Source organism: Muntiacus reevesi, chromosome 12 (assembly GCF_963930625.1).
Source record: "Muntiacus reevesi chromosome 12, mMunRee1.1, whole genome shotgun sequence".
NCBI lineage: Eukaryota > Metazoa > Chordata > Mammalia > Artiodactyla > Cervidae > Muntiacus > Muntiacus reevesi.
This window is the reverse complement of record NC_089260.1, coordinates 68092741-68118018: the sequence shown is the minus strand read 5'-3', so window position 1 is coordinate 68118018 and position 25278 is coordinate 68092741. Positions and strand designations below refer to the sequence as shown.

Here is a 25278-nt window from a genome sequence, read left to right as displayed (position 1 = left end):
AGCACCTTTCACTTTAGAGCTTCCTTTGTAGCTCAGTTGGTAAAGAATCTGCCTGCAATTCAGGAGACCTGGGTTCAATTCGTGATTCAGGAAGATCCCCTGGAGAAGGAAATGGCAACCCACTCCAGTATTCTTGCCTTGAGAATCTCATGGACAGAGGAGCCTGGCGGGCTGCAGTCCATGGGGTCATGAGTCAGACAGGACTTAGTGACTATACCACCACTGCCAGACCCACTCCCACAATATACATCTTAAGATAACAAGATTAGTCAGAAGATTCTTGTTAAGGAGAAACATGTCCTCAAGCAGGGTACATTGTTGTCATATAATCATTGGTGCAGGGTTTAAGGGAAAACATATCCTTGAGCAAGATGAGCTGTTTTGTTGTGCAATTATCAGCTCTGGGTTTAAAGAAAAAAAACTTGTCTTTTTCTCCTCCTTGAGAACCCCAGGCCCCTACCTCCTCTTTGAGAGCTCTGGACCCCTTTTTCCTTCTCGGGGACTCTGGACTTCTTATCAACCTACCTAGAAATTGACTCTCTCAGTGGTAAGGAAATGATGAGTTCAACTTGGGACCTGTTGAATTTGAGGATGGCCTGAGACCTCCAAATGGAGATGCTCAGGAAACAGCCGTATATAGCGACCTACTGGAATCTATGACTAGGAGAGTGACCAGCCCACATTCCTGTTGAATCTGACCAGCTCCCTTCTCTGTTTCCAGTACTTCATCTTCACGGGGGTGTTGGCCATGGTGACCTGTGCGGTTTTTCTCCGACTCAACTCTGTCCTCAAGCTGGCCGTGCTCCTCATCATGATTGCCATCTATGCCCTGCTGACGGAGACCATCTATGCAGGCCTCTTTCTGCGCTACGACAGCCTGAACCACAGCGGAGAGTAAGTGCACTTACTAGACCTCAGCATCTAGTGGGAAATGAAACCATTGGGAAAATGATTAAGGCAGAGAAACTTAGAGACTGGTTGAATATTGACTTATTTCTCACGCACTCTGGATGATAAGTTTAGGCAAAATTCCTAGTTTTCTATTTTATCGTGTATATTCACTACAGATTAATTCATGGATTAAAGTTTGGACTAAACCATAACTCAAGTCTCCCTAAATGTAATAATTTATAATTCCTTCAACTGTGATCGCTCCAAGATTTGGAAGGTCTGATTGTCATTTTGCTGTAGCACTATTAATAATAGCAGGCCCTGTGCATTGAGCAGTTGCTAAACTCCTTACATGGTGTTATTTTGAAATATGGAAAAATACAACAACAACAAAAATCAGCCTAGATTCCTCAGAGAACAGAGCCTGAGGCAAGCATGAAGTGCTAATCCAAACCCAGGACGGCAAAAGTGAGGGGAAAGGAAGTGAAGAAGGAAAGGATGGAAGGGAAATACAAGCCATGTTATGCTGCCCAGATGAATCATGAAGCTGGGGCTTTGGAGGATGTCTCGAAGTCTCTCTGGGTAGGTGAAGAGGTAGGGAAAATGTCTCAGACAGGAGGGATGGGATCTGTTGGTTCCTTCACTCTCGTTTCTCCCATTAGTCTCAGTTCATACTCTGGATGTACTTCCTAGTGATGTACTCCAGCCATTTCTACAGCCCTTGGGGAAACCAGACCCCACACCTGCCTTGTGGAGCTCCACAGGGGCTGGAAGTGATGGAAGGAGCCGGACACCGAGCACGAGGCTGATTGGCCTTGGGAGGTGGGAAGAACAGAGGTCTCGCTGAGACCAGAACACGTGGCCAAAGTCTGAGAAATAGAGGCGGTAAAGACAGTCCAAGAAGCCCCAGAAAATGTGCCTGAGACTAATAATGTGAACATTTATGATCCAGCTCCTGGAAATAAACAATGCATACAATTAGTCCTGTTTACTTCTGCATTTTTAGAAGGATAAAGTCTTTCAGATATTGTTGAAGTTCCCTTCCCCAGCATTGTTCTTTTATCTTCCTCCCAAGAGTCAACTTCTGATGCATTTAATGTGTTTCCTTCCCATCCATGTGTTTTATATTGGGTAGGCCAAAAAGTTCATTCTGATTTTTCTATAAACTGAAAAAATCAGAACGAACTTCTTGGCTAACCCAGTATGTATGTATGTATGTGTGTGTGTGTGTATATATATATATATATATTGAACCCAGTATATATTTAGTTGTGTCTATATTTTAAATTGTTTATAAAATCCTTATGCTATCATGTAATATTGTATTTTTTAGATTCATATAGGTTCATATCTACAGATTTAGCTCATTTTAGATAGAACATACCAAGATATATTTATCCTTTAACCTATTGAAATGTTATTGATACTTCAGTGATCACCATTGAAAATATCTCTTTGGGTTTAGATCTCAAAACACACTTACTGGAATAGAGGGTATCTGCATTTTCAACTTTTTAAGATCTTGCCAAATGGCTCTCCAACAAGTTTGGAATGGTTTATCTCTTACAAGCAGTGGTCTCTGTAATGCGTATTCAGTTCTTTAGTGAGAATTTTGTCTCATTATTTTCATTAGTAGTTCCTTCATCATGAGTAAGTTTGTGCAGCTTGTTACTGTTGATTGACCGTTTTCGGCAAACTTCCAGGTCATATCTTTTGCTTGATTTTCTACTAGGTGGTTTGCCTTTTTCTTACTAGGTTTGTAAAGGTTCTTTATAATTTCTAGGTACTAATTTGTGCCTGTTATGTGAATACAACATCCGCTTTATACCCATTACCTTATTTAACCTTCATGGCAACAATCTGAGGAACACAGGCTCAGAGAGGTTCAACAATTACCTGGATGCACATGGCCAATAAGTGACAGATCTGGATTCAAACTCCGGTCTTTCTGGCTCAAAAGCCCATCTTTGTAAACACTGGATACATGTCTCTCACATCAAGATGAAGAATCTCTCACCAAATGCCCAGGGTTCAAAGAAAGTCAAAATAGTTTCAAATTAGATTAAATGGTTAGTGGCAACAGATGTCCCATGGCCAAGCAGAAATCAGCACAAAAGAGGGCAAAAATATACATGAACAAGGTAGGCCATTTTTGTGGTAAAAATAAAAATTAAATCACCTAAAACCTACTCACTCAAAGGAAATTTTAAAAGTATTAATGGAGCAAACCAGGGGTCTGGCGTCAGGTCCAGACTCTGCTGCATTAGAAAGTCCCTTCCCACCTCTGGACCTCAGGTTACTCATCAGCGAAGTGAAGCAATTGTCCGCAATTGTGGAGCTGCATGAGACTCCGATGTGCCTGCACATGGTAGATGTTCAGCATCTGTTCACTCCTATCCCATCCTTCCTTTTCAGGAGAAAGGTTTAGTTCTGAGTTCTGTTTTGAGGTCTTAAGGAAAAACTTACTGTTAAATTGTTAAGCAGGATTCTAAGAGTGCACATAATCCCAAGTTCATTGCTGCTTTTCTCAGCTTCCTGACTCAAGGTTGATTGTCAGTTAGTCTTGTATTGATTCACACTCTGCTATCAACAGAATTAAATTAATGAGAAATGGAAGAGTCCATTCAGCTTTCCGTCTCGGCCATGTTTATAAATCAGCAGGTCAGTAGTCACTGTGGATCCATTTAGCAGTCACAATCTGCTCATACTATTGGAATTTAACCAATCCATAGGAGCGCACATTGGTTTGGGGCATTTCTGCTGATTGTTCCTGGGGATTGGGTGCTTGGGAAAGTACAGAGAAGCTAGCACAGGGCATCCTGGCTACATCCACGCTGAGATGACCCCAATACTCGGACTCTATCTGCTCATGAGGCCCCCTCCGTGACAACCCCCTGTCTCCATGGATGACAGTGAGCGCAAAACAGGGGAGGCACCCTCACTGCCAATGCCTTATCGGCCCCTAGAAATTCATCCTCCTCAGCACCCCCAGTAAGGAAGACTACATCGTGACACCTGCGAGTACAAGTTTAGGAGCCAAACCACCTGTCTTCAAATCCCAGCGCCTTCATCAACCAGCTGTGTAATCTTGAGAAAATGAATTAAAAGCGACTTAACCTCTTTAAGCCTAATTTTCTCATCTGCAAAGTGGGGGTGATAATAGTTCCTATGTTGTAGGAATATACGAGAGATAAATTGTGATAGTGGAAACTTAGCTCAAGGTCTGGCATAGAATAAGCACTTGATGAATATAAATGATTATTACAGTAAGTCCCCTACATACGAACAAGTTCCCTTCTGAGAGTGCATTCATAAGTTCAATTTGTTGGTAAGTCCAACAAATAGATACCCAGCTAACACAATAGGCTAAATAGTACTATACTGTAATAGGTTTGTAATACTTTTCAAGCAAATAATGCATAGAAAACAAACACAAAAAATAAAGAAAACATGTTTAATCTTACAGTACAGTACCAGCTACATCACCACTGCTTGTACTCTTGCTTCCAGACATCCTGGGCTTGAAATAAAGACCCTGTACTTCTGTATTCTATATGTTACTGGACAATAGAGGATGCCTGCATGTACAATGTAGCCAGACACGAACTAACTTGCATGATTGGACATATGAATGCATCTTTGCATCCTTGAAAGGTCATAACTAGAAGGCTTATGGGTAAGGGACTTATTGTGTTAGACATGACCCTTTCTATAGCACAAATACTGCTATTCTTAGAAATATCCCTGCTTTCATCTCTGGACTGTTGTACCATACCTGATCTCCTAAGCTGCCCTCTCAAGGCATCCTCCTCAAAGCCATCTGGTCAACTCATTATCTTTCTTAAAATCCTTAAGGGGCCCATTGTTACCTCTAAGGAGAGAAAAGTTCAACTTGTTTGTCAAGAACTTCAAAACCCTCCCTGGAGTCCCACTGATGACTCCTACCTTATCTCCTACAACTCCACAGGTCACTGTTTAGATCTCACATTCTAGCCATGGGAAACCATGTGCCATTGCCCACATGAGCCTCTGCACTTTCTTCCCCCTTGCCAACCCATCATGCTCAAGACCACCTCCTCCATGAAGCCCTCTTTGATCATTCCTCATTTTCTAATCTATGCATATAATTTTTTATCATTGCACTTATCATTAGACTGATTGTAATCATTAATTTCCATATCTTCCTCCTCTGTTAGAATAGGAGCTTTTAAGGGCAAGGGCCATTACCCATGTTCATAATTTTGGCACTTAGTGGAGTATCTGGCAGCAAGTGTCCAATTAAATGCTTGTTGAATGAAATGAATGAGTGACTGATGGAAATAGTAGTTAATTTGGGATCATATTACACCACTAGTTCACAGTAAGCTAAGTTTCACCTACCTACACCCTATGATTTCCTGGATGGCTCAGTAGTAAAGAATCTACCTGCCAATGCAGGAGACACAAGAGATGTGGGTTTGGTCCTGTGGGTGGGAAGATCCCCTGGAGAGGGCATGGCAACCCACTCCAGTACTCTTGCCTGGGAAGTTTCATGAACAGAGGAGCCTGGCGGGCTACATTCCATGGGGTTGCAAAGAGTCACAAACAACTGAGCAACTGAACACACATTCACGTGCTCACAAACCAGGTGCTCCCCTAACCATCAGGAGAATTTGCTTCTGAACTTAAGTGTCATAACCTTTGCTATGGGCTTTGGTAGGTTCTGCAAATTCACAGATGAACAAGATACTGCAAGGAGTTTGCCTACTAAATCGCTTCAGTCATGTCTGACTCTTTGCAACCCTATGGACTATAGCCCTCCAGGCTCCTCTCTCCACCGGATTCTCTAGGCAAGAATACTGGAGTGGGTTACCATGCCCTCCTCCAGGGGATCATCCTGACCCAGGAATTGAATCCACTGCCTCTTTCGTCTCCTACATGGGCAGGCAGGTTCTTTACTACTGAACCATCTGGGATAAGGAGCTTAGAAGCAAGTAATTATAAGTAAGTGCATGTTAGAAAGCCGTGGGAACTTACTGAAAAAGCATCACTGAGATGTGCATTGATAGTCAGCCTTCATCATTCACTGGATTTATGAATTAGAGTGTCTCATTTAACATCTGAGTCTCAGTTTCTGCTTTACTAGAATAGGGAGAATAATATTTTAAGTGTTGCTGTGACAATTAAAGCAGGCAATGTACGCAAAGTGTTATTAGAGGTATGACATAAAATCAGTGCTAAGCAAATGCAGTCATTAGTATGGCAACAGAATAAAAGATAAATTCAAACTGGCTGGTTTATTTTGGGTTTCACAAGGGGAAATGGGAACTAATTGCAGCATTAAAATTTGGCATCAGATGCGCAATGGCTAATGCTCTGACTTGGTGCCTGAGATGTGAATCCTCATCCTGGGACACAAATCAGCTGTTTGACCTTGAACAAGCATCTTATTCTTTCTGGGCTTATTCTTCAACCAGTAATTAAAGGGCTTGCAAGGACCATCATATGATATATGGCACACATAATATGGAATTGGATGGATACATTAAATTCACATTGTGTAGTATTTAATTACATAGAATTATTTTCATAATACATACTAAGTGCAAAAATATGTTACAGAGCAGCCTGAACCCTCTGATTCTAAATTTGTAAACATAAATATATTTTTGCATGAAGGAAAAGGAAATGACATTGAGCTGATTCCAAAATACTAATCATTGTTTTCTCTGGGTGATAGGCTGAAGAACAATTTTTATTTTTTTTTTATTTGTGAATTTGTATTAGCTTCCGATTTCACTACAACTAGTATGAGTACTCTGCAATGATTAATGCTCAAATTAAATATTAATTTTATGAGATATCAGATAAGATGGTCTCTGAAGATTGTGGTAGCCCTGAGGATCACATTATTCTACATGTGCTTTCACTTAATTATGTCCTTTTTTATGAGTATAGGGTGAGGATACTATCAATTCAGTAATTTTGTTAATACAAATAAGTTAGTTCAAAATGCCCTTGGTTTCATGTCTCTGCCACTTAATATCTGGCAAAGTATTACAGTTTTGTACAAATTTCAGCCATTTGGCTCTCTTTGGAAGTTCTTCAAATAGTCACCAAAATTACAAAGAAAAAAAAAATCCTTTCAAATCACAATTTTTTCTGTATGTTCTTTGGCCTGGCTAACTTACTGTGCATATTATGTAGTCTACTTAGGCCATATTTTTTCCATTTGAAGTACATCCTGAAGACTTAACAAATGTTCATAATTTTCCTTTACTTTTTTTCCAAATGTGATCTAGTCATCTTTCTATTTTTAGTCAACCACTACTTTCACAATGATTCAAGATGTATTTACGTTTTCTCTTGAGGGTATGTTTTATGTGATAAGTTGCTGAGCTTTAAAAATTCTTCTGCATCAGAAAGGAAAGCATATCAGAAGTGCCAGTCAGGGCAGCAGTTCAGGCTATATTCATGAGGAGCTAAACATAGGACACGTCCCAGTCAATCTATGCCATGTGAATGAGTGATTTTGTAAAATACCACCACTAGGAGCAAGTTGATGTACTGGTAACTTTAAGGGATAAAGAGAGTACATGCCAAGCATATATGTTGCCAAGATTTGGTCAATTATTTCTCACAATTAAGGAGGTAAATGAAGTTAGTGTCCTTCACAAGGCAACAAACTGAGGCTCAGAGGTATTAAGTAGCTTGTCCAAAGGCAAACCGTTGGTCAGTAGCAGAACTGAGATTGGAAGCTGGGTCTGCATGAGTATAAAGCTTGTGAATTGATTTTGTCAGGTGTCCACAAGCTTGAAAGGCCAGAGAATTGTGACATGAAAAAAGGGTCCCGTTAGTATGTCCCTGTGCTCAGCACTATGGTGACTGTGACCAAATGAATGAATGAATCCTAGCCCCTAAAATTCTGGATGACAATACATGACCTACAGTCCAGCTGTAAGCTGTACGGCTCAGCAGATCTGAGCACTCTCTCCTGCTGAGTCTGCGTGTGGCCTCAGACTGGAGGTATGGTATTTATTTATCCTCCCTGCACTACAGGCTTGTAAACCAGCTGCTAGCTAAGTAAGATCTATGTCTTATACCTATAGACTCCGCTCCCCCCTTTTCCTCCCAAACTCTTCAGTTCAGTTTAGTTTAGTCGCTCAGTTGTGTCCAACTCTTTGCGACCCCATGGACTGCAGCACACCAGGCCTCCCTGTCCATCACCAACTCCCGGGGCTTATCCAAACTCATGTCCATCAAGTTGGTGATGCCATCCAGCCATCTCATCCTCTGTCATCCCCTCCTCCCACCTTCAATCTTTCCCAGCATCAGGCTCTTTTCAAATGAGTCAGCTTTTCGCATCAGGTGGCCAAGGTATTGGAGTCTCAGCTTCAGCATCAGTTCTTCAGATGAACATTCAGGACTGATCTCCTTTAGGATGGACTCTTATCAGCCTTTAGTATTCAGCTCTTGAGTCTCACCTGAATATCCAGCCTAGTTTACTTTCTCTTCCCTTATATTCCCATGGCAACCAGGGTATATCCTTACTATGGGATGTACCATGTTATGAAATCATCTGTCTAACTCTTTCCTTTACTGAACTGTATTTAGGGCAAAGGCAAGGTATCTTCTTCAGTTCTGTATCCTAGCATATGCCCGGTACACAGTAGATGGTCAATAATTATGTGCATCATTGGGGCTACAGAAAAGAGATGTAATAATGAGTTTCATCTATTATTAGCATCTTATCTCCAAGAAAAAGCAGATGGAACTAGGAATTCACGAATCTGCATCTTGTTGCAGCCTACAGAGTTCCTCGGAGCCCTGGGTCCCCATGCGCACAGTATCTCCCCAAGAGAAAGCACATTTCCATTCCCGAGTCTCCGTTCTGCCTGGAGAGCTGGACTGGGTCTGGCCCTGTGTAAGCTGGAAGGGTCTTTTAGTGTAAAGCTAGGTGAAAAGCTGGCCTTGGCAGCTGAGTTCATGCTGTCATTTCCCTGAGCCCCATGCTACTCCTGCTAGTCTCCAGGGAGAATAGAACAGGGAAGGCTGGAGATGGCCTGGGTGCTGCCATATTTGTGCCCATTCTGCTCTCTCTGAGCCCTGCGTCTCATCTCTGATGGCCTCACTGTGTCCTTTAACACATCAGAGTCAAGTTACCTCTGAATGAGTTCTGAGTGTATGTATGCTTGGTTGGGAAGCTATAAAACAAAGGAGTGATGTGATCTGGTTTTGTTGTTGTTCAGTCACTAAGTCATGTCTGACTCTGCGACCCCAAGGGCTGCAGCATGCCAGGTTCCTCTGTCCTTCACCATCTCCTGGAGTTTGCTCAAACTCATGTTCATTGAGTCAGTGATGCCATCAAACCACCTCGTCTTCTGTTGCCCTCTTTTGTTCTTGCCCTGGATCTTTCTGGCTTTTGTGGTATTAAAAAAACAAAACTCTAGCAGCCATGCAGAAAAGAGATTGTAAAGGAGAACAACAGTGCCCAAAATTGCAATAAGATTTTTTATAAAAACCTAAGTGTTATCTTTTCCTCCTGCCCCCAATCCCTCCCAGCATCAGGGTCTTTTCCAATGCTGCGATTGATGGGGTCGCAAAGAGTCAGACACGACTGAGCGACTGAACTGAACTGAACTGAAGTGTTATTCTTAGAGCACTTAGAACAGGTACTGCCACATAGCAAGTCCAATGTGCCTGTCTGTCTTCATGTGGACCTTTGTGACAAGAAAGTGTAAGAGTTCCTTGAAATTTAAAAAAAACTTTTTGCAATAGAAGACATCATTATTAATGAGACTGCCTTGTCTGATGCTAGATTCTGGAGTCTTCCACCAGGTATGACCTTCATGACCTTGTAGCCTTTCGGGTCAACTGGTTTCCGATTAGCCTATGTGGAGGACTTCAAAGAGCCCCTATCATATAGTGGGAGCTCAGAAAACAACTGCTCCTTTCTTTTTATCCCACTCCACTCTGAATCTCTGTTTCATAATGGGTCTCCTTGAAGTCCCTTCATAGTTGTCAATAACCATGCCACTATTTGCATTTTTTCTCCTGGCAGAGATTTCCTGGGGACCAAGGAAGCATCACTACTGCTAATGGCCATGTTCCTTCTCGCTGTGTTCTACCATGGACAGCAGGTAATCTGACATTTTCCTCTGACTGCCTGTGATTACCTGGTATTTCCTGCTGCCATAAAATTGGGCTGGGGGGCCACCACTCATCTCTGTGGTAAATGACTTTTAGTAACTTGCAGCAAGTAGCGATTCTTCTTTTTCTTCTTCTTTTATTTTCTTTTGTTTCTTTCCTTTTTTTTTGCCCCCTCTTGGCGGAGCCATGCATGGCTTGTGGGATCTTAGCTTCTTAACCAGAGTTTGAACGTAGGCCCCGGTAATTAAAAGCGCTGAGTCCTAACCACTGGACGGCCAGGGAATTCCCAGCAAGTTGTGATTCTTAACAAAGCAATTCCTAGTATGGAACACTTAATAAAAAACTAAGATGGAGATGATTTGGAGAGCAATATGGTTTTCATTCCTTTTAGATGTATCTCTTTCAGTGAAACTATTATAAGGAAAAAAAATAAAAAAAGAGCTTTCAATTTCTGGCTAAGGCCAACTGGGATCTCTCCCAGTTCTGTTGCCTGGATAATACTATTACTATGGAAGTCGACCTGGTGGGACAGTGGCAAAGATTCTTCCTGTCAGTGTAGAAGACACAGGTTCGATCCCTGGATCAGGAAGATCCCCTAGGGAAGGAAATGGCAACCCACTCAAGTATTCTTGCCTGGGAGATCCCATGGATAGAGGAGCCTGGCGGGCTACAGTCCATGGTGTTGCAAAGGGTCCGACACAACCTAGCAACTAAACATTAACAATGGAAGTTGTGTAAATAAGGTAAACATTCAGGTTTGGGGATTTTGTGTTTTGGCATTTTTTTTAATTTTTATTTTCTATTGGAGTATGGTTGAGTCAAAATGTTATGTTAGTTTCAGATGTACAGCAAAGTGATTCAGTTATATATATATATCTCTCTCTTCTTTTTCAAAATCTTTTCCCATTTAGGTTATTATACAGTATTGAGTTCAGATAGTAAAGAATCTGCCTGCAACTCAGGAGACACAGGTTCAAGCCTTGGGTTGGAAAGATCCTCCAGAGAAGGAAATGGCAACCCACTCCAATATTCTTGCCTGGAGAATCCCATGGAGAGAGGAGTCTGGTAGGCTACAGTCCACAGGATCACAAAGAATCAGACATGGCTGAGCAACTAACACACACACACAACATGCAGAGAGTATGAAGCAAAGTTCTCTGTGCTGTACAATTGTTGTTTGTTTGCTAAGTCATGTCTGACCTTTTTGCAATTCCATGGACTGTATAGCCCGCCAGGCTCCCCTGTCCACAGACTTTTCCAGGCAAGGATACTGGAGTGGGTTGCCGTTTCCTTCTTCCTTGTTGGTTACCTATTTTAAATATAGGTATTTGTACATGTCATCTGGGTGGTAAAGAACCCACTCACCAATGCAGGAGACATAAGAGATGTGTGTTCGATTTCTGGGTCGGGAAGATCCCCTGGAGGAAGGTATGGCAACTGACTCCAGTATTCTTGCCTGGAGAATCCCATGGACAAAGGAGCCTGGAAAACTACAGTCCATAGGGTCACACAGAGTAGGATATGACTGAAACAACTTGGCATGCACGCACACAGGTACATGTCTACTCCAAACTCCCAATCGGGCTTGAGGACCATCCTAACCAAGGTTCCAATCCCACCCTGCCTCCAAGAAGTTTGTGGCCTTCTCCCTGACTCTCTGCCTCCTCTTCTTTACAATAAGATAGTAATTCCTGACTAGGGCTGTTTTGAAGAATCATTTGAGATGATTGTATGTAGCATTTTGAGCGCTGCCTTTCAGAGATAGAGGAGGCACTTCATCATTGATTTGTCCTGAGTAGATAAAGTGCCTAGAGTATTGATGCCACTTCCCCATCTGCCAGGATCTGGGGCGGGCACCGTGGATATCGTCGTACAAAACCCCGTCCCTAGCCCCAAGGCTTCCTGTCTCCTAGAGGAGAGTGGACCCTAAATAATGCAAGGTGGGATGTGCTGAGTGAACCAGCCTTGTCCAAGGACTGCAAGAGTCAGAGAAGCAGGAAATTATTCTGCATGGAGCATCATACCAGACCTCACCCGAGAGATGTCACCTGTTCTCCACAGCCAGTAGGATTTCTCCATGAGGACGCAGGCCATGAATGCAGCAACACTCATCACTTTCTGCTAGAGCCAGGCCCTGTCTGCTTCACTGCTGTGCTCTGGATCCCAGCCTGTCTCTCTGTGCGTGTACTTCAAAAAAAAAAAAAGTAATCAGGAAAGGAAAAAAACAAGACTATCAGCCAGAGTAGAAATAGAAACATACCACTGAGAAATTACCATGGAGACAGGGAGGTAACGAATCCTGAGAAACCAGGGATGAAACAGCCATAAACCCCAGGAAGCTAGAGATACATACATAAAGTTATTTGTAATAAAGCGGGATGGTAACATGTTGTTTAGTCATGAACTCATGTCTGACTCTTTTGTGACCCTGTGGGCTATAGCCCACCAGGCTCCTCTGTCCACGGATTTCCCGGGCAAGAAAACTGGAGTAGTAGGTTGCCAGGGGATCTTCCCAACCCAGCAATCGAAATTGAGTCCCCTGCTTGGCAGGTGTATTCTTCACCGCTGAACCACCTGGGAAGCCGATGGTAAAATGTACTCAGGGGGACAAAATGACTAAACTTGGCAATCGAAGAAAAGGAGGCAAGAGTTAGCTTGTATCGGCCTCCTACTATGTGTCTGGCACTTCATTGTATTATTGAATCATCTCAACAACCTGAATGGTCGTTATGATGGATCCTATTTTACAGATGAAGGCAGTCAGGGTACTGAGCTAGAAAGTGAGAAAAGTATAATTCAACCCCAGATCTGTCTCCAGAGCCCACCTTTCCACTTTCTCGATCGGGGGAAAAACAAAAGGCACTGTCTGTGTATCTTCACGACACCAAGGGCATTCAGTCCTGCAATTTGACCTTACCTTGCCCTTCAGTTTCAGCTGAAACACTAAGCCAAAGGTCAAAGTCTGGCCATTGGCAGAATCCCCCTACTTAGGTCTTTCTGGTGTTCTGTAAGAGCTGGGATCATGTCCTCCACCTCCTGATGGCTTCTAGTCACAGGGGAGAAATTCTTCGTCTGACATGCAAATGACAAGCCATTTGAGGGCTGTGAAGACAGAATCAGACAAGGCAATCCTATAGAAAAGTGTATGTATTCTCCATCACGCGGGTTTTAAACTGACAAGTGAGAAATTCTCAGAGAATTCTCTTATGCTAAGAGAGCATAAGTTCAGAATGGGGAGGGAGTCCTCATTCTAAAATAGGAAGGCTGTTTCTACCTTCCCTGTCACCTTAAGGATTACTCTGTGCCTCTTAGTGCCTCCACAAAGCCCTTCTGAAATTCTGATTTAGTTTACTCTATTTTCCATTTATCCTGCAAAAGCAGATAACCTCATCTCATGAAGAATCTGAATAAAGAGCAAGTAAGTGAATAGTGAGGGTCTGAGTACTTAAGTGATATCTGATTATTTTCTTTTTTATTTTTAATCTTCAAAAGGTTTTTTAAGAGATTTTTTAAATGTGGATCATTTCTAAAGGCTTTATTGAATTTGCTACAATATTGTTTCTGTTTCACGCTTTCGTTTTTTTGACTGCAAGTCATGTGGGATGTTAGTTCCCCGACCAGGGATTAAACCTGCCCCCCTTGCATTGGAAAGCAGTCTTAACCAGTGGACCGCCAGGGAAGTCCCTCAAAAGGTTTTAAAATGACATAACTACATCCCATAACTGTAGCAGTTACAGATGTAACCTTTGGAGTGGGGTAGATACTATTCAAATCCCAACTCTGCCACTCAGTAGATATGTGACCTTCAGTCATTTATCTAACTTTCTGTGTCTCTGTTTTCTCACCTATAAAGTGGGTATGATAGTAACAGTTTCTGTAGGTTTTTTTGTAGTATTATTTGAGAATATAATTATAATTCACTTCTGCCAGTGATTTGCACTTAGAGTAAGTGCTCAAACATCGTGAGCTATTAATAGTTTACTTTGGAAGCAAGAGTCTGAGACAAACGGAGAAAGCGTTATCATCCATCTGGTCCCAAGGCAGCAGCAGAGACTCAAGTCACTTGAGGTCACAAAGTCAAGGAGAACCAGACAGAAACAGGGATGCAAATGCTCCATCCAACTTCTCGGTCCACGCCCTCTCCACCACGTGGTGCTGCCTATCTGTTAGAGGGTACCTTTCTGCAGAACTGCATCACCTCGAGCATCATTTCATGACGCCCATCAGCATCCTGTTCATCCGGATCAAGTCCGTCCACGCCTGAGTCTGCTACCTGCTCCCACTGTGCTCCCTGGTGACTCAGAGGCCCTCTATTTTTACTGAAGCCTGAGTAATCCCCACTGATGCCGGTACACAGCAGCATCCCGGTGGGAGCGTGTGTAATTTTACATCTCCAGAGTGACGGAGACGGTTATGCAACCGAATAATTGGGAATTCTCATTCTGCACATATGTGAAAGCGATACGCCAAACACTTCCTCCTCCTCCGAGGCAGGTGAACATCCCGAACATTGGACAGAAGAGAGCAGACAGCCAGGTGCCTCCCAACTCGTGCCTGATTCATTGCAGCCCTGAGGTTTAGGCTTGGCCTCAGCTCTCCTTTCAGAGCAGAGGACGTCACACCCATGCACAGAGATAGAGATTAATGAGGTCATGTCTCTAGTTGCTTACTTCCGGGTCTGATAAAGATAGGCACTGGGATTGTGCAGCTTAGAAAGACCCAAGCCTTGGGACCAAATAATTAAATTTGCATCCCAGCAAGGTTCCTGGAAGAATAGGTGACCTTGAGATGCTCAACCTCTCAGACCTGACATTTCTTTACCTGCAAAAGGAAAAGTCTAATAGTTACCTATCAAGCGTTGGAGAACAGCTGAATGAAGTCATGTTCATAGAGTACAGGGGTTAAGAATCACAGCTTGGAGTTCAAATGCCCTGAGTTCAAAGCCCAGCCACTATTTGTGAAACCTTGGGCACCTGACTTCACCTTCCTGTGCTTCCGTTTCCTCAGCTATCAAACAGGCATAAAAAAGTACCTGCTTTGTTGAGCCATAGTGTGATTAAAAGACTTTCAGTATGTTTGAAATGCTAAGTACAGTGCCCAGTTCAAGACAAGGACTTAGTCCGTGTTAATTATCATTCTGTGTTAAGAGCCTGGCAGAAAACATATAAACAATGTTTGTTAGTTCTGTTGGTGCTCTTTTCTTTTTTCTTTTATAAACTCATAAATTTATTTCTCCCAGTAGAGGATAGGAAGTCCAAGACCAAGGTGCTGGCAGATTCAGTGTCTGGTGAGGAGGGCCCGCGTCCTGGTTCACAGGCATCTTCTCACTACATCTTCACATGGCAGAAGGCACAGGGACATCTCTGGGATCTCTTTTACAGACATTAATCCCATTCATGAGGGTTCCAACCTCATGCCCTAAACACCTCCCAAAGGCCCCACCTCCTAATACCATCACTTTTAGGGTTAAGAGTTCAAAATATGAATTTTGAGGGCACACAAACCCTTGGCACTGTTTTCATATAGCCAGTTCCTAAATGGTTTGGGAAGGGAAATCAGAATACAAAAAGTTGAAAAGGATTATTCATTTGCTTTATCTTGCAACTCAGATACAATGCAAGTGAAAGTATTAGCCGCTCAGTCATGTCCACCTCTTTGTGAGCCCATGGACCTCCATGGGGTCACATGCCCCCAGACATGTCCCATGCCCACCAGACTCCTCTGTCCGTGGAATTCTTCAGGCAAGAATACTGGAGTGAGTAGCCACTCCCTTCTCCAGGGAATCTTCCCAACCCAGAGACGGAACCCAGGTCTTCCACAGCGCAGGCAGATTCCTTACTGTCTGAGCCACCAAGGAAGCCCCTCAGATACAATCAGTTCAGTTCAGTTGCTGTCATGTCCAACTCTTTGCAACCCCATGGACTGCAGCACACCAGGCTTCCCTGTCCATCACCAACCCCCAGAGCTTGCTCAGACTTATGTCTATTGAGTCGGTGATGCCATCCAGCCATCTTGCCGTCTGTCATTCCCTTCTCCTCCTGCCTTCAATCTTTCCCAGCATCAGGGTCTTTTCTGATGAGTCAGTTCTTTGCCTCAGGTGGCCAAAGTATTGGAGCTTCAGCTTCAGCATCAGTCCTTCCAATGTATATTCAGGACTGATTTCCTTTAGTACTTGGCTGGCTTGATCTCCTTGCAGTCCAAGGGACTCTCAAGAGTCTTTTCCAAACCACAGTAATGTAACAATAATACCACAGACACCACCATCTACCAGGTGATTGTTGTAAACACTTTGAAGATTTTTGTTGAGCTCTTTTTAGTCTTAGAATATGTCTCTCCACGAATGTGCCTTCAAATTATTGTGTTAAAGACATTTGGAATAATTATTCTCTGTGTGGTTATACTTGTAGGTTTGCTTCTTTGTTTGAGCTTTTAAAAATTCCATCCAGTTTCATAATTATGTAAAATATTTCCATGATTCAAAAGTCAGGTTTATAAAACAAGATATAATTTTTAAAGTTTAAATGTATCCCTATTCCTTCACCCCACCTTTCTCATCTCCTTGTAATTATTTTTTATGTTTTTGTACTTCAATTTTTAATAAATAAATAAATATATATATGTGGAGAGAGATATATATAGATATCCCCTTTCCTTAGATCAATAATGACAAACTGTGAATATATTTCTCCGCCTTAGATACCAACCCATCAAAGTACATAGAGAGAAATATTCTTCATTTCTTTTTATAGCCATATATAAGTTTATTCAACCAGCAAAATGAGCACTTGGATTGTTTCCAGCTTTTGCTATTAGAAATTCTGCTGAAAGAATAACCTTGCACCTCTGCCTTTTCATACTTTTGCCATCCACTGAGACTTGCACATAAGACAAAGAAAAGAACTAGCTGAATTTTTTTAAGCTCTTGAATTCAGGGCGTCTAACCATGTGTTAAATGGTGCAACATATTGTTCATTTCAACAGTTAAAGACTTTGAAATAATGACATTACCAAAAGCCCTCATAAATATGGTTTGTGAGATTTTTTAGAAAGGAAACTGTCCACTTTCCAGTGAAAAGAAATGCTACGATGAGAGAAGTTGGGGAAGGGTGCATACATGTATTTGTATGGTGGAGTCCCTTTGCTGTTCACCTGAAATATCAATACAAAAGATAAAGTTTTTAAGAAAGAGTAACAATTTTTTAAAATTAAAAAACAAACAGGATTTTAAGAGAAGAGGGAACTTATAGGTATTAAATACCTACTGTGAGCCATATGTTCTCCCTACAACTTCCTAAATAATTCCTGACCCAGGGATTGAACCCATGTCTCCTGCACTGCAGGGGGATTCTTTACCACTGAGCCACTGGGAAGTCCTTGTTGTATAGATTAAAGGCGTTAATATATGTATATTCCTTAGAACAGTTCCTGGCACCATCTGATGAGCACAGCCTACGTGCTAGCTGCTTTTACTACTGTAATTTGTTTGTCGAATTAAGAAATATTAGTGGAACACCAGCCCTGTGCCAGGAAAGTTTTTATATGGCAAGGATGTGATTTGAACGGGGGGGAGAACCCTGACCTCACAGCACCTGCAGTGTACAGTGGAGGAAAGAAACGACGACAAAATCCCAGGTGCCGCAGTGCTCGGAACGGGAGGCACACGGCCCCGTAAAAGCTACTCATCTTCCGGTCTCCTGGTGTCAGGCAAAGGCCTCCCGAAATGTTTGGCTTGGGTTCTGTTCCATGTGCAGAGGGTTTGGGAGAAGCCCTGTCCACCTCCCACAGACGTGTGTCTGAACCCCTTCCTCCGCTTCTGTCCCCTGAACCGCAGCTGGAGTACACGGCCCGCCTGGACTTCCTGTGGCGAGTCCAGGCCAAGGAGGAGATCAACGAGATGAAGGAGCTGCGGGAGCACAACGAGAACATGCTGCGGAACATCCTGCCCAGCCACGTGGCCCGCCACTTCCTGGAGAAGGACCGGGACAACGAGGTGAGCCTGGGCCCGTCCGCCCCAGGACGGGCGGCCGCGGGAGGGCTGCGGCGGGACACCCTGATCCCAGGCGCCCAGAGGGCCCCACTGTCCTCACCTGAGCGTGGAGGCCAGGCCCACTCCCCAGCACTCTGAAACACACGTGTGGCCTCCCCAGCTTCTGGTACCTCATCTGTAAGATGCATGTAATAAGTTCACTAGTGCAAGACTGAGTTGGAGTTTTAAAGTTTTACATAGATGTGTGTGTGTGTGTGTGTGTGTGTGTGTGTGTGCATATATATATATATAAATCCAACAATTCCACTTTGGGGTTGTGTAACCAACACGACTGAAAGTAGAGTCACAAAGAAATAGCTCTGCACATTCATATTCATAGCAACATTATTTATAATAGCAGAATGTTGGGATCATCCAAGACTCCATCAAAAGATAAATGGATAAGGGAAATGGGGTCTATATGTACAGTGGAATGTTGTGTCTGTACGTACAGTGGAATGTTGTGTCTATACATGCAGTGGAATGTTGTTCAGTCTTTGGAAGGAAGTAAATTCTGATACATGCTACAACATGGATGAAGCCTGAAGACACTACAGCAAGTGAAGTAAGCCTTAGCCTTTGACCACAAAAGGGCAGCCTTGTCTAAGCAAAGCAAACTAAACCTTCCTGGTATCTGAGTCACAACAAACAGTCAAAAAATATTTCTCAGGCACAGACTGTGCAATAAACATCAAAAAGGCCCTGGGATGCTTCTGGAGGATTAACTAGACAAGGGCTTGCCATCGTGTACCTTATATTCAAATGGGGGCAGAGAGATAACAGCCCAGTACAAAAGCGCACTGTGAGGGCACTGCTCTGATGGGTGAACAAAGGTTACCTGCTAGTAGCAGCTGGCGTGGACAGGTGTGATCAGGGGAGATGCCCACACTTGACCTGTGACTGAGTGATAGGAAGGACCAAGTCATCCTAGGAGAGTGAGGAAGAGGCAGGACGATCCACAAAAGAGAGAACAGCACAAGCAGAGACACGGGGTGAGGATGAGCCTGGGATGCCCATGGAACAGGAAGGCCAGGCTAGGGGATTGTCTCGGTTCCCCAAGGCCGTTATAATAATTACTGCATGACTTAAAGCAACAGAAGCGTATTGTCTCACAGTTCTGGCAGCCAGAAATCTGAACTCAGTGCAGTAACATGACCAGGCTCCCTCTGAAGTCTCTAGGAAGAATTCTGCCTCCTCTTCCAGCTTCTGGTGGCCTCAAGCACTCCTTGGCTTGTGGCCACATCAGTCTAATCTCTGCCTTAGTCAAATGGCCTTCCCCCTCCTTATAAGGGCATGTGTCTTCTTTTCATATGAGGACACAAGTCATTAGATTTAGGACTCTCTCTCTCTCTCCAATACGACCTCATCTTAGCTTAATCACGTTTGCAAAGACCCCGTTTCCAAATAAGGGCGCATTCTGAGGTTGTGGAAAGAAAGGAAGGGAAAGGGAAAGTCGCTCAGTCATGTCTGACTCTTTGCAACCCCATGGACTATACAATCCATGGAATTCTCCAGGCCAGAATACTGGAGTGGGTAGCCTTTCCCTTCTCCAGGGGATCTTCCCAACCCAGGGATCGAACCCAGATCTCCCACACTGCAGGCAGGTTCTTTACCAGTTGAGCCACATGGGAAGCCCAGGTTGTGTGGGGGACATGAATTTGGAACACTTCCCATTCCAAGGATGAAGAGTGATGAGTGATGTAAGAAGAACCGGGGCCAGGGCCTGGCAGTTGGGTCTTAAGGAGTATGGTAGGGTTTGGGGCACCCTTTTAAGGGCTGTGTGAGCCTTTGGAAAGTGTGTTACCTAATCTGACCGAATGCTAATAGAGTGTGGATAAGAGAGTCACAAAACCAGAAACTAGTTAGGAGAGCCTAAAATAGCCCAGGGAAGAGTCTGATGGGGAGGCCTAAGATGTAGCAGTGAGATAGAAGTGGATGAATCCTAGGTACCTTTACAGGTTGGAATCAACAGGACTCGATACTGGAGTAGATGTGAAAGATGAGAAATGAAAAAAAACAAAATCAAGCCATTTGGTTGAAAAAAGTAACTCAAGAGGAAAATGAAAGATGCCCTTAAAGACCTGAAGGGTTATCGCATGAGAGGGACCGACCTTGCTCTGTGAGACTCCAGAGGGCAGACCCAGGCCGTGGACGGCCCTCGGGGGTATCTCTGTGTTCAGCACTTTGTAGAATCCTATGGTGACGGAGCCATCAGGCTGTGAGACCCACAGGAGCAGGGACATCAGCCTTGGCCACCACTGATCCTTGGGCCCTGGTGCAGGACCCCGTGGTCTTGCTCATTAAAGGCTTGTGGATGAACTAGAATGGTGAGCTCCTTTGCTGAAGCTTTTTAAGTGGTGAGAGGAAAGTCCTTGCCAAGGACACCACAAAGGCAAGGTCCGTTGTCTGGGAGACCGGACCAAGACAACCCTTCCAATAGAGAGTTTCAAACCGAGTCAAACAGGGGGTGAAGAACTCACAGAACAAAGCTCACAGACTGGCTGATTCTGAGACAAATCTGACCAGCAAGCCAGTGGGCTGGGACAGTGCTCAGTTGGTTGTTTTGCTTTTTTGTTTTAATTGGTAGATTCAATGCCTTTAGACATTGGAATGGACTCTCCAATTTATCCATCTCTACCTTGACACCTATGTTACCTGCTGGACCTCTGAAAACACTTGGGGTTGTGACCCCTGCCTCAGGGTAGAATTAAGAGAGACCTACAAGGTCCATTTCCCATCCAAGCCTCTGTAAAAGGCCAGTGGGAGAGAAGCCAAGAGCATGAGTCATCTGCTGCTTGAATAATCAACTCCTGATGAACTCACGCCCTTGAGAGTCTGTTGGATGCAGATTAAGGCACCAAACACCCTCAACAGATGGAGTTCTCTGGAATTGGGTTCAAGCCTGGTTTCCTCAGAGCTCCCTAAGGTCAGAGACTTTGTTGCAAGAGCTTCTTGAGGAAGCCAAGAAAGCGAAATGTCGCTGAGCATCAACCGCGACCACCAGAAGGAGCAGATGGAACACTGGAGCCCTCGGAGGGAAGACCCACAAAGAAATGAAAGGAAAGCCACCTGTCAATCAAGACACCAAAACAAGGAGATATTTGGAACCAGTGGGGAAGAACAAGAATGCACTGGCTGACTTCATCCTGAAATTAAGGAAACCAACCAGAGATGCCCAGACCCCAGGTCATCAGCGATTATTCGAGCCAAACCCCCACTGAGCAAAATAAAGGTCAGGCTCATCTCAGCCTTCATCACATGGATAAGGCATTCTCAATAGAAAGTCTTGTCAAGTTCATTTGTGGTTTTATAAATATTTAAACAGTTTGCACTTGGCTAGGCTTAAATAGAGGAAGTTTTCACATTGCCTGGAGGACTTCACGTTATGATGCCGTATCATTTACTGAACACCTACTGTGTGCTAGGTACTGAGACAGGCAATTGATGAAAATGACCTTTCATTTTCACATATTTCATTTCACATATTCACAACCTGAAGAGGAGAGTTCTGTGACCCCCACAGTAGTGATGAAGAAACTGGGGCTCAGCGAGGTCCATGGTGTGCCTCTGTTTATTTCAGCAAAGCCACAGCTCTGATCCAGTCCCTCAAATTTCTTCCACCTATGCCACGTCACTCCTTACTGTGCTGCTACCCATGGTGCCCCAGGAAGATGAGGGAGTGTGTATGTGTGTATGTGATGGTTATAGAAGATGTCTGTGTGGCATGATTTATGTTGTGTAGGTATCTGGAAAGATTGGGTTGTGTGTATGGAAATATGAACGTATGTGTGGGAGAACTTGGTATTTGTGTGTGTCTACATGTGCCTGTGCATGTGTGTGTGCAGGAGACACAGGCGGAGTGGTGTAACATGTGAAGGGGTGACAGACAGAGACAGGACAGCTATAGCCTGCAAGAATTCCCGATTTCATGCTCTGTTTCCATAAGAGGCATTTTTAGCTTCTTCTCCTGCTACAAATCTGACTGTGATACAAACCTGTGAATATCTGCCTGGGGACATTCATGACTTTGGGTCCCAGCTTTCAGAGGCGAGGGCAGTGCTCACAGATACGGGCAGCAAGGCAGTAAGAATGATTATCCCCATTTCATCGATGGAGAAACTGAGGCTCTGAGAGGTAAAGGACTTTGCCCAAGGTCACAAAGCTGGAGTTCAAGCCCAGGTGTGCACAACCTCCAAGCCAAACGCTGTGCTTCTTCTCCTGCACTTTGCTGTCAGGGTGTGAGTGGCAGAGATGGGGGAACGGTGACAAGGAATGATGCAAGCCACCCAAACCTAGGGCAGTTGACAGAGCCGCACTCTGGAACATCCTGTCCGAGTCTGTTCCGGCTGAGTCATCTGCGCAGAGGTCCTGGCATTCCTGCTGTTCCGCTCGACTTTCGGCCTCGAAGAGCACTCAGCACGCCAGGCAGGGACTCTTGCGGATCAGGCCAGCGGGGCTGGGTCAGCAGTGTCAGGCAGGCGCTCGCTGAGTCCCAGGAAACCTGCTCACTCATCCCGGCTCTGTTAGAACTTCCGAAAGGACAGTGCCCAGGGCAGCTGTCTCAGGTGCTGGACAGTCTGTGCCGCACAAGTGCCACCTCTGCCCCGAACTATCGGTATGACCCAGGGCGGCTTACACAACCTCTCTGAATCCATTCTGTCAGCCAACTGAGGAGGAAATAATACCAGCCTTGCTGAACTGGTGTGAGAATTAAACTGGGTGAGAGAACGCATGAAGTGCCCAGTGTGGCTGGCTGTAAGCGGGGCTCAGGAGAGCAGAGCCATTTGGTATATTTGAAAATCTGATGCCTGAACTTCAGTCCTGGCTCTTCCTCTCACGACTCTGTGACCATGAACAAGAGGCGAACCTCTCTAGAGCTCATTTTCCTCATCTCCACAGGAACAGGATCCCCCAACTTTATGTTACAACATTTGCATGAGTTATTACGCATAAAGGGCTTAAGTGGTGCCTGGCACATTTTACAAGCCCTCTGATTCTTGCTGTTGTTATTTCTGAAAATATGAGTCATCATTACTTCTTTCTACTCCCAGCCCCACCTCCCACCTATTCACTCAGTCATTCATTCCCCAAGGATTTCTTGAGGGTCAACCATGTGCCACATGTTATTCTAGATCCTGGGGTTCAAACAAAGAAGGATAAAGAAGACAAAGTCCTGCCTGATGTGAGGCACGTGTTTTTCTGGGAAAACAGACATTAAAACGAAAGAATGTGTAACACAGTTATATGTTAATGTTAATGTTCTATGAGGGTGGATGAAGCAGAGTTAGAGAATTGTTGTTGTTGTTGTTGTTTAGTCGATAAGTAATATCCAAGTCTTTGCAATCCCCTGGACTATAGCCTGCCAGGCCCCTCTGTCCATGGGATTGTCCAGGCAAGAATACTGGAGTAGGTTGCCGTTTCTTCCTCCAGGGGGATCTCCCACCCCAGAAATCAAACCCGAGTCTCCTAAATTGGCAGGCAGATTCTTTATCACTGAGCCACCTCGGTATCCCCGAGTGAGAGAAAAGCACGTGTGAAAGGGGGGCATTTTCACTGGAGGGTCCTGGAAGTTCTCTCTGAGCACATGGCATTTGTGCTGAGACCTGAGGATGCTTACAAGGCCAGGAGGTATCAGACACGGTTTCTCCCCTGCAGAGAGGTGACTTCACTTAGTACAAGACACGCAGGGCTCTGAGTCAGACAGGCCTAGGCCAGGGAAAAACCAGAGCTGGTTCCCTGGGCAAAATCTTCATCTTGGCTTCTGGGTAGGGGGCAGAGGGCAGAGCATGCAGGTGCCCGAATCCCCTGCAAAGCCCAAACCTGCACATCCAGCCAGAGGAGGGTGACAATGAAACAGTAATAGCCTTTCTATACTCATCAATCCCTCCACAGTGTACAGTGTTTTTATCTTTTTAGAACTCAAAATAGAAAGAAACAGATGGCACACTCAGCGCAGTTGATTGGAGCGAGTCGAGTGACAGGATGTCTCTAAAGGTGTGGACAGGTGTGGGCAGGGGGCTGGAGCTCTCCTGTGAGCCCCTCCAAGCGCCCCCACCCCCTTCTCCCTGCTCGCTTGGAAAGGGAGGGGGCAACCTTCATGGGTCACAGCAGTGACCTCGAAAGCCCTCTGGCACCCAGCTGAGGGTCATTAACTGGGGACACTGGGCCAGAGATCCAGGAGCGGGGGAAGGAGAATGAGGTCAGTATATTATTATTCCTTTGGTTCCCTCCCTTGGAATCCATCTGAGGCTGCCTACGTCCCCCACAGAAACTGACAGCTCCTCCCAAGGCCGCTGCTGGGCCACCTCCAATGTCAAATCAACATCCTTGTCTCTGGCTTTTCTCATTCCTTTGAGCCGAGGAGGATGGCAGCTCAACTGCCACAGCTCGACGACCACGAGTCCTGTTTCCATAAGGGATTTCTTAGGGGAAACTTATACTTGACCCTCATCTTCCTAGTTAAGCCCTTTGTAAACTGTTGTCCTTTAATCGCTAAGTCATGTTTGACTCTTTGTGACCCCCTGGACTGTAGCCCACCAGGCACCTCTGTCCATGGGATTCTCCAGGCAAGAATACTTGACAGGAGCCGGGCCACCAGGAGAAGGCAGCCACTGCTGGCCGTGGTGCAGAGGATCAAGGAATGTGACACAGAGCATCTCAGGGAAACCAGGGCAACAGCAGAGCAGACATGAGCATCTCCTCTATCCCCAAGGGATCTGAAGCAGAGAACTTCTCTCCCTGGCCAAGGCCACAGGACTACATCTGTAGGGCCATCGTCTCCTCTCTTCACATGTTCCCGGCTTGACCCACTGAGGAAAGAACTTCCTGTGACACCTCCCAGTCTCTGGGGCAGTGCTAGGGAGGGGGTCTCATCATTGCCTCCCCCATCGTCCCTGTCCTAGTGGATATAACTGGGGAGACCAGAGTCATTGGAGTACTGTGCTAACGACTCACGAGTCCCTCAGTCCCTCAGTCTGGGACCTGTTTGTGCCCAAGACAAAGAAGTTCTGTCCTTCCACTTGGCCAGCCCAGTACTGCAGAACCCTCTTGCTACCAGCTAGGACCACAAAATGTGACTGCGTTTGGAGATGGGGTCTTTAAAGGGATAGGATGGGGTTCTTATCTAATGTGCCTGGTGTCTTTATGCTGCTGCTGCTGCTAAGTCACTTCAATCACGTCCGACTTTGTGCAACCCCATAGGCGGCAGCCCACCAGGCTCCCTCGTCCCTGAG

The 25278-nt window shown here is 44.7% G+C and overlaps 1 protein-coding gene across 1 annotated transcript in view; it reads left to right on the top strand.

The window, feature by feature from the left end:
• ADCY8 (adenylate cyclase 8) overlaps positions 1–25278 on the top strand; it is a 225457-nt gene that overhangs the window by 188448 nt on the left and 11731 nt on the right. The window contains exons 12-14 of the mRNA XM_065902994.1: positions 722–894; positions 9932–10010; positions 17852–18010. Of these exons, the coding sequence (XP_065759066.1) occupies positions 722–894; positions 9932–10010; positions 17852–18010 (411 nt within the window). The remainder of the gene's footprint in view (positions 1–721; positions 895–9931; positions 10011–17851; positions 18011–25278) is intronic.